Source organism: Amaranthus tricolor, chromosome 4 (genome assembly GCF_026212465.1).
Source record: "Amaranthus tricolor cultivar Red isolate AtriRed21 chromosome 4, ASM2621246v1, whole genome shotgun sequence".
NCBI lineage: Eukaryota > Viridiplantae > Streptophyta > Magnoliopsida > Caryophyllales > Amaranthaceae > Amaranthus > Amaranthus tricolor.
Window position 1 is genome coordinate 8,172,999 of NC_080050.1, and position 10,545 is coordinate 8,183,543.

The window sequence follows — 10,545 nt, forward strand, 5'->3', positions numbered from 1 at the left end:
ACAAAGAAATAATGCATATTTCTCACAAACTATTCAGGCAGTAAAAGGCAATGTCACATGGCTATACCTGCTGCTGGAAAACCAGGCCAAGTCTGGGGAGAGATGCTGAGTTATCATGGGGAGCCGGTGTATGCTGGAACATACTAGTGATATTTTTAGCAAAAGCAAAAGCTGAATTGATATCCAAACGAGCATCAACCCTAGTTAGATCTCCATATTTCTTTCTGAATTTCCCGTGCTGGAATGTATAGCACACTGAACCAAATAAATCAGCAAAGACAGGATTCCTCTTCCTAGAACTTGAAGAAACTTTACTACTATCTCCTTCTGATGTAAGCTTTAATTTCTTATCTTCACCATGGAGCCAAGCGCCAAAGGTGCCACCTGTAATTTGGGACATTGATGGAAAAAATGAAAGATTAAGTAACATTTTCTCGAAAAAAATGACATAAAAACGTATGACAGAACTTTTGTGACCAAAATCAGAGCAGTATTTTGATAGCATATTAGCATGAAGCCATAAGAGTAAATCGAGGAATTTCAGCACTGGAGATTTATACAAAATCAATCTTGTTTCAGGTAAGTGTTAAAGTTCTTAGGTGAACTAAAAAAACTAGAGGGAAATTCCATGTGGTGACCCTAAGTTCGTTTGCTTTTCCACAAATGTTTATTAAATCTGCTGGTGACCTTGAGCTTCCAAATTTTCCATGTGGTAGACAAAATGTAAAAACTTCATTTTTGTCTACCACGTGGAAAAGTTGGAAGGTCAAGGTCAGCACGTAGATTAAAAAAATGTTTGTCTACCACGTGGAATAACAGATTGTTCAGGGTTACCACATGAAATTTCCCAAAAATATTAGCCAAAATCATTTATGTGATTTTTGCGAGATAGCTAAAGAAGATGGAATACCTATAATGGCAGATATACATGCATGAGGTTCTTTCAGGCGCTCATCATATGCAGGCCTCCAAAACGTCCCCTTTTCAGTTTTTATGTATAGATCCTCTTTTGTCTCCTTTTGCCTCCATAAATCCTTTTTCTTCTCATATGAAAAAGCAGCTTTAGCGCATAACCCAGGAAGCAAAGCAGCCGGTGCATCATTATCTATTGAATTAACAACAGCTTGAGGTTGCCCACTATTTTTGTGCACCCCGAAACGATATCGCAATCCTGATTCCGATATGAGAGATGAACAATCCAGAGAAATTGACTCGGGAACGTTCCAGTATCTTCCTTTACGATCGATAAATAATTCAGGCCATGCTGCATTTAATATAATGTCATGTAAAGGAAGCTGCACACAATATATGAAGTTGAAGTTAGCTATTAATCGTGATATTATTATTAGGGCACAATAATCGGAGGTGATATAATAAATCATCAAAAAGCAGTACAGTATTTTAAGCGCTAGTTTCTGATCATATAGAAAACTGATGAACGCCCCATAGAAAAGGGGGGAAAGGTAGAATGAAGATGTTATGATAACCGATAAAAGCATACTTTGGCAGTTAGGCTCGAAAAACGTAGTGTTAAAAGAGTTGCTGTTTTCTTACACGAGGAAATCAGATTTTCTTTAGAAAGCAAACTAGCTGATTTGTATCCTGGGCTAATGAATAAAGTATATTTGAAAATTATGATTTTTTTTCCTATACTAATTTGTTGATGAAAAGAAAAGTATCCAGCAAGAACCCTATGAGTGCACTATAACGGGTTTCCTGCATCTTTGGAAGAGGAAGTTAAGTAGTTAGCCATCCTATTAGATAGACAATAAAAAGAGCTAAAGAATGCACCCAAGTAAAAAAAAACCTACCAAAAATGAAAACAAGCATCCGTAAGGAAGACTTGCACAATGTGTGTACCAAGAGTGAGCTTACACTTAAATGATGATCATTTGGATTTAGGCTTTATCAGATTTCTCCTTGTTATTTTAATATGTTCAAGGGCTCATTCAAATCAGTAACAAGTACGCAACAACAACGTCAGAGCCTAAATCCTAAAAGATTAAGATCGGCTAATTCAAAACAGTAAAGAAAGTCATTTATATTTGTGGCAGTTTATGGAGTCAAATCCAAGGTGATGGAGGTTTACACTGCATGACCATAAAAAGAGGATAAAGTTTCTGATGAAGTAATTGATAATTGTACATACTAAACCTCAGAACTATGGTGCAAGGAATTCGAGCCACATCATGTAGAGATTTGTACAAATGAGCATGGACAGCATATAAGAAACATTGAAAAAACAGAAAATGCGACTTAAAAGCTAATTACCCCATCAAAATAAAAACCAACATTCATTAAGGAAATCTTTTAAGCAACGCCAACAAGAGTCTTAATCCCAAAAGATTGGTGTCGGCTACATGAACCACTATATGAGTTTCAATGGTCGTCCACATGGGTTTCAGGTTTCGATGTGATTGGAAAAGGTCAATGCGCACTCCAAAAACTATAAAAAGAATGATGAATGGTATAATTCAGCAGTGATCTAGAAGACTTTCAATACAAGATCACAGAACTGGAGATACACAATGCAAAAGAATCGGAATTTTGTCAATCTCTTCATTTCCACATCATCGCTTTTAAGTCAGCATCCCCTATAATTTCCAGTTAATTTTTGTATTTTGAGTGAATATTTCTTTGTAGCCTTCAAAATTAAAATTGATATGTTGGTCCTTTTTTATGAGAAAATATTATCTTTATAAATATAATATTTATTTTACATACGTCTCTTTACTTTTCTCGAGCCGGGAGACTCCTTTGGTGGCGCTCTCCTTTATGGGTATGAGTTGCCGCCATCCTTCCCTCCCCATGAGCAGGATACACTGGGTAGGATGATGATGATATTTATGGAAAAAATAAATGATAAAACAAATTTTTAAAAACACCCTAGACCCATTGGGTTGATCCGAACCTAGCCTAGCCCGTAACCTGTCGGTTTTCACGAGTCAACTTATAGAGCAAAAATGCTTATCTAAATAGAAAGATCTGACGGCATTAATGTTTTGGTTTGGGGGTGGTCTGGAATGGAAATGGATTTATTGGACGTGTTGTTTCTGTATAATGAAAATGGTTCGTTTGCACCATCTTAAATTGACCAGTGAAAACAAGAGCAATGCACAAAAGACGGAAAAATCAGTGAAATAGCCTGGAATAGAAAGACCATAGAATACAAGATATATAGACCTCAATATTTTCAGAGAAATGAACAATCCAGAGAAATTTCTAATGTTCATAGTCAGACCTTGATGTAAATCTCTCAGATTGCAACCGACATTATATATTTCAAGCACCTAAATGTGACAAAATATATGCTCCAATCTTTATCCAATGCAAACAAGTAAATTAATGACTTGCCTTGTGGAATAGTAGGACTTTATTGCGCCGTCCTTTCCTCTCACCATGGACTTCTGAGCTCAACAATAAGGAAGTCGAAGATGAGATAGGGATCTGGGTACACAAAGCTAGGGCATAGAGTGACTTGTCCATGACATGATCTGCTACATCCTTGAAGGATGGACGTTCAAATTCATCACCATTGATCAGTTTGTAAACGTCCTCTTTTAAGTTAGATATCAACTTCTTTGGACGGATTTGCCCAGCTAACCCAAGCCACCTGTAAACGGAAAATAGTACGTTGTTTGTCAGTACAGTTGGTTCAAAGCACCAAAGTGGTTGCAAAGACCAAAGGTTCAAACATTCCACCACGACATACATCGAAGCCACAGAAGAAGAAAATAAAAAAGGTTAATTACAAAACAAAACCGTATAGCACTAAACATGCTGCCATGAAAAAGTTTTGCATAGAATTTCAACTATAATGAGATGCTCAAAACATTAAATTTGATTCACATTTCCTGGTGTATACATCGTTGGCCCTACACATTGCAAACACGAGGCTTAGCTTGAAATGGAAAGGACAAAACCACACTATTGGTATTTCTCAATTCATCTAGACCATCATCGAGAAAACATCTCCACATTAAATATCTAGCATATAGATCACACTTGTATGTTTTGAGAACCACACATGCTTTCTTATGAATTTATGCCACACTTATAATGATCATTTGAAAGCAAGTTTGCAAATCATACACTTTTAAATGACAACTAATAGAGGTTTTCAAGCAACTAGAATTTTTCCCTATGAATGAAGCCTCTACATAAATAAATAAAAAAGAAACAAGCATCTTGCATCTTGAAAACCCGTGTTACTGATTCGCTACATTCATCTAAAATGGTCTAAAGTTTCTCAATGGTATTAGTGAATTAGGTAACACTCCTAAAAATAAAGGAGTGCAGCAGCATATGAGTGTATATTGTTTGCCCTCTTTGGTTCATCAGAAAAGAAATACATGTATCTACTTTTCAAAGTTCAAAACCAAGATGGAAATCACAAGGAAAACTACGCCTAACAGCCTAAAATAATGTGGAAAAACAAATTTCACAGGTTCTCAACAACAACAATGTTCAATCCTAAAAGATTGAGGTCAGCTACATGAACAACGTTTAGAAGTTGCATATAGATATGATTTCAAAAGTAGAACTTATTTTAGGCTCATGAAGATCACCCCAACTTATCAAATGCAACAAAATCCATCAGCTTGGCAGCCAACACCAGCAATGAGACAACCAATTCACATCTTAAAGTTCCATCAAAGTCAACTAAACCTACTATACAATTAACACCCAACAACACAAAATCACAACTTTCTCACAAGAACACATAAAGTTCTACCCATGGAGCCACCAAAATCAAAATATCAAATTTAACACATTTACCTTACAATATAACATCCATATTGAAATAGCACCAATTAAATTCTACAGAAATGAGATACCAAGAGTAATACAAAAGGCACATACATTCCTATTTATATTGTCTAATGAACCTAATAATATTAAAACTTAAAATAAATAGGAATATCGATAAACACAATCTATTACTAGCTATATACATTATTAATTACATAATACAAGAAATGAAATTGAAAATCAAAATAAAAAAAAAAAAAAAAAAACAAAAACTAAAAGAAGGGGATGAGACAAACCAATCACCAAATGAAGGGCGAAGAAGGAGGGATTGAAGAGTAAAAGAACCAACGTCTTTTTTAGAAAGGGATGGAGTAAGAGAAGGGATGATTCCGAGAGGGAAGCCATTGCCAAGAAGAGAAAGTTGTTGAACACGAAGTACTTTCCCAGTTATACAAGAGTCAAGAGGTAATGGGTCACCCGGAATGGCTTTGGCACACCCATCTAGGTTTTGGGTACTAGAAATATCCATGTCCCAAAAAGCTGCATCCATTGCTGTCCTCAATTTCGCCATTTTTGTGGGCAATTGAGGTCTATGTCTTTGAGGTTGTGCAGTAGGAAGAACAGAAGAAATATTGTGAATTTTCAGGTTTTTCCTTATCTATCTACGGTACGTAAACCTTTGTCTCTTGCTCTTGAGGCATTTCGAAATGCTCCCCAGACCCCACTAGTCGATCCTAACTGTTCAATAATTTAGAGTATAAAAGATATAAAAGTTAAAGTATAATTATAAGTTTTAATTGTACTAAGTTTTAATTCCATGAAAATTAATGGCAAGTACTATGAAAACATAGGGCCAAGGAGATTATAAAATATTAATTTTATAATTAATAGAGTTTTATTTTGAAACTACAGTAGTTTCTTAAGATTGGAATATATTAGTGCGCTCAATTAAAGGCACATTTATAGGTTGAAGCTAAGTTTTAGCTAGACTAATTCCAACTTTCTATTTTCTTGGGCCTTATAGTTTTACACCGCTGATTTGTTAGTATTTATTAATTAAAAGTTACGGCTAGTTTTAATTTAAAACCTAATAAATAAAATTTCCTAGAAAGTGAGTAAATCATGAAATCATGGGTAGTTAATTCTACCATTATAAATATATAGATTCAATATCTCTTATGTGAGATATGCTATTATTCAAGTGCAATTTCTTAATTATTTTAAGTGATTGCAATATTATTTTTCTCAACCTTTTCAAGTTAAATTCTCTACAAGTTATTAAGTGTGAAAGAAATTGATCACTTCTTTTCATTCTATTTCTAAGATTGCCTGATATAATCTCTAATACTTCACATAGATTAATTTTATAGTGCTTATAATTAATTGCAAACCGTTGTATCTCAAAAGTGTATTCCAGGTTTTAAGCCTAAATACCAAGAAGGCGGAATGATGCTTCTAGGAAAACTAGATAATGCCTCAGTTTGGTATCAGGTTTCCGTAGACAGTATTGTTTTAAAGTATCTTCGGTTTAAGGTTAATTATTTATTTTAAGTTAATTAAATTCGTTGTAATTTCAATTCCTAGAAATTTGTATTAGGTTGCTAAGACTCTATAAGAAAAATAGGACTCTACAAGAAATGATTAACTCCATGCTATCTTACTCTGGTTTGAGTGATGGATTTTGGGGGGAAGAGATGTTGACGGCTTATCACATCTTAAATAGAGTTCCTACAAAAGTTACTAATAAATTTCCTTACGAGTTATGGTATTAGAAAAAGCCAAATCTAAGTTATCTTAGAGTTTGGGGTAGTAGAGCAATTGTAAGATTGCCCGGCAACAAAAGGAAAAAGCTAGGTGAAAGGGGCCTAGAAAGCATATTCGTAGGTTATGCGGAATTTAGCAAAACCTATAGGTTCTATATTATAGAGCCCAATGACTTTATACAGGTTCACGCTATTATAGAGTCAAGAGATGCTATATTTGATGAAGGTCGATTTTCATCAATTATCAGACCTAAAGATTTACATCAAAGTGACCCTAAAGAGATTGATCTAAACAATCAATCAAGTCCTCAAGATGATCATGTGATCATTGAGGATGAAGAGGAAATTGTTCCTACATTGCGTAGGAGTAAAAGGCAAAGAAAAGAAAATTCTTTTGGACTCGATTTTGAGGTTTATTTAATTGAAGGAACAAGTGATAATCTTTGCACTAGTATTCCATATATATTTGGAGTAGAAGGAGATCCGTTAACATATAGTGAAGCTATGACTTCACGAGACTCGGATTTTTGGGGGGAAGCCATCAATGATGAGATGGATTTCATTACGGGAAACAACACTTGGGTGTTGGAAGACTTACCTCCAGGGTGCAAGTCCATTGGTTGTAAGTGGATTTTTTGAAAGAAAATGAACATTGATGGTACAGTTGATAAGTTCAAAGCCCGGTTTGTGGCTCAAGGCTTTAGGCAAAAGCATGGTGTTGATCACTTTGACGCCTATGCTCCAGTTGCAAGGATAACCACTATAAGGTTAGTGGTGGCGATAGCTTCGTCATATAATCTAGTAATCCATCAAATGGATGTCAAAACAACATTCTTGTATGGTGATCTAGAGGAGGAAATATACATGAGACAACCTGAAGGGTTTATTATGAAAGGACAAGAACAAAAGGTGTGCAAGCTAGTAAAGTCTCTTATGGACTAAAGCAAGCACCAAAGTAGTGGCATCAAAAAATTCATGAAACTATCTTGTCGTATGGATTCAAATCGAATCAATCGGATAAGTATGTATATAGTAAATTTGATGAAAAAGGCAACAGTATTATCATTTTTCTATATGTCGATGACATGCTTATTTTCGGTACAAGTTTGTTGTAAGTAAAGAAGGTAAAGGATTATTTATTTCGGTCTTCAAAATGAAGGATATGGGGGAGGCGTATGTCAGTTTAGGCATAAAGATTATAAGATCTAACGATCGAATAATTTTAAGTCAATCTCACTATATTGAGAAAATACTTAAGCGTTTTAATATGCTTGAGTATTGCCCAGTGTCTACCCCAATGGATGGAAGTATGAAATTGTTACCTCATCAGGGTAGTCCAATTTCTCAACTTTCGTACTCAAAGATAATTGGATCTTTGATGTATGCTATGACTTCAACAAGGCCCGATATAGCTTATGCGGTTGGAAAGCTAAGTAGGTATAGTAGCAATCCGGGACCTTTGCATTGGATAGCTATTCGGAGAGTACTTAGGTACATAAAAGGAACAATGAGTCATGGGTTATGTTATAGTGGAGAACCTCCGGTACTTGAAGGGTATTCAGATGCAAGTTGGATCACTAACAAAGAAGATTCATCTTCTACTAGTGGTTGGATATTCATATATGGGGGAGGTGCCATTTCATGGTCTTCCAAGAAACAGACATGCATATCGGATTCTACTATGACGTCAGAATTTATTGCCTTAATATCGGCAAGTTAGGAAGCGCAATGGCTTCGGAATCTCTTATTTGAGATACCATTATAACCTAAGCCTATTTCACCGGTGGCTATCCATTGTGATAGTGATTCGGCTTGGTAAGGGCGTATAGCAAAGTTTATAATGGTATGTCAAGACATATTTCACTAAGGCATGACCTTATAAAAAGACTTGTCAGAAAAGGGGTCGTAACGTTTGACTGTGTCAGTATAAAGTTTAACTTGGCGGATAATTTTAACAAAAGCTTTGCCAAGGAATTCCATTGATTACGCTTCAATTGGAATTGTGTTATGTCCAATTAACACTAATGAAGGAACCTAATCTAACACTCAGTTAATGTCGGATCTTATGATTCATGTGGTTAAATCTCCTATTTGATGTTGTTAAGTAACTCAAAGTATAAGACCCAAAGGGAGTTATTTGGTACTTGTGATGTTAATAAGATAACGTCAATAAAAAGTTATCTAGTTCTATAGTTGAAGAGCTCTAGATGAATGTGTCGTATCATAAGGACACGAAAGTTACGTATGGGAGAACTTATCTATGTAAGTTCGAAGTTAGCCACTTCAGGAAGTTAGGATGGACATATAGACTTCTATGAGCTTATGAAAAGATACGGACACAGGCTTTAAAGTGTCAAGCTGAATGTACAAGAGAAATTATCTTGTATGTACTTCTCTTTAGGTGGATGGATATATATCTTTGATTCAATCCTTTTGGATATCATCGATTTTATTTTCACTTGTGGTTGAGAATGTACTAGGTGTCGATTTAATCCTTTTAGACAATGAGCATTGATATATGAGATGGAGCAATCTTGAATTGTTGCAATATTATTCCTCTCAACCTCCCCAAATTAATTTCTCTACAAGTTATTAAGTGTGAAAGAAATTGATCACTTCTTTTCATTCTATTTCTAAGATTGCTCAATATAATCTCTAATACTTCACAAAGATTAATTATATAGTGCTTATAATTAATTGCAAACCGTCGTATTTCAAAAGTGTATTCCTGGTTATAAGCCTAAACACCAAGTAGGCGGAATGACGCTTTTAGGAAAACTAGATAGTGCCTCGGTTTAGTATCAGGTTTCCGTAGACAGTATTGTCTTAAAGTATCTTCGGTTTAAGGTTAATTAATTATTTTAAGTTAATTAAATTCATTGTAATTTCAATTCCTAGAAATTTGTATTAGGTTGCAAAGACTTGTAATCTCATAGATGCTTGTAATCTCCTCATGTTTTTTTCATATAAAACATATAACAATCTAAAAGCATTAAGTTAGATTTAACACGGGCGAAGTCAGAAAATTAAAAGTTAAAAGATACATTGAAAAATTAGTTTTAAAATTGTGTCAAAATATAAAATTTTTACGAGTCATATACTTCTTCCGTTATCTAATACTTATTAGTTGCTTCATTTCTTTTTGTTTATTTAATACTGCATATATTGTATATTAAATATCTTTATTTTAACTAAATAAAAAATTATGAAAATTACATATTAAAAAATTAGTTTTTAAGAAGATTAAAACAAAATTTTATATGACTATATTATTTCCTATGTGTGAGTCGAAATTACCAAAACAAGATTAGAGATGAATAGTATTACTATTCAAATGTATCGAGTATAATAAAACGAATATTTTTTTTATTTTAAATATTATCTACACAGTTTTTTTTTCAGTAAAAGAAAAGAAGAATCAAATGGCTCATCAGTAAGTTATTGTTTAGAATACGCAATAACGATGATTGAGTTTGAAAACTAATTATTATAGAAATTCTCATGTTGATTGTTCTAACTAAACAAGAAGATTACCACTTGAGTGGTATTAGGTGGTATTTAAAAATTATGAAGAAAAAAAAAACATATTTTATGATAATCACTAAAATAAACAAAATCAAAATATAAAAAAATATTTTAAAAATAATTTTTTATAATTTTTATATAAGTAAAATATTAAAAGTAGAAATAATCAAGTTTTTGGATTTCACGGTTATATTGATCAAGTTTTAAACCAATCATCTTGAAATTTACTCAAAATTTAGAAATTTTTTTTCACAAATATTAATTTTATTATTTTCTTAAAATAATTTATTCTCATTCATTACTACTTCAAAATAATGATATAACATGGTAATCTAATTCTATTTTTCATCCATCTTATTTGATTCTAACTTTTTATTTTCACAAAATTCATTTCATCCGTTACTACATGAAAAGGATGATATTAGATGGTAATCTAAAATTATGAAGAAAAAACAAACTTCCTTTAAATTTTAAATAGTTGCTACAATTCCTATAGCAACTACTG

The 10,545-nt window shown here is 33.5% G+C and overlaps 1 protein-coding gene across 1 annotated transcript in view; it reads right to left on the reverse strand.

The window, feature by feature from the left end:
• Nucleotides 1–5,490, reverse strand: part of LOC130810340 (protein TRIGALACTOSYLDIACYLGLYCEROL 4, chloroplastic) — a 6,573-nt gene extending 1,083 nt beyond the window's left edge. Inside the window, exons 1-4 of the mRNA XM_057676358.1 lie at nucleotides 5,049–5,490; nucleotides 3,355–3,613; nucleotides 911–1,295; nucleotides 68–384 (exon numbers count right to left, since the gene is read on the reverse strand). Coding sequence (XP_057532341.1) covers nucleotides 68–384; nucleotides 911–1,295; nucleotides 3,355–3,613; nucleotides 5,049–5,323 — 1,236 coding nt within the window. The 5' untranslated portion in view covers nucleotides 5,324–5,490. The remainder of the gene's footprint in view (nucleotides 1–67; nucleotides 385–910; nucleotides 1,296–3,354; nucleotides 3,614–5,048) is intronic.
• Between the last annotated feature and the right edge of the window lie 5,055 nt (nucleotides 5,491–10,545).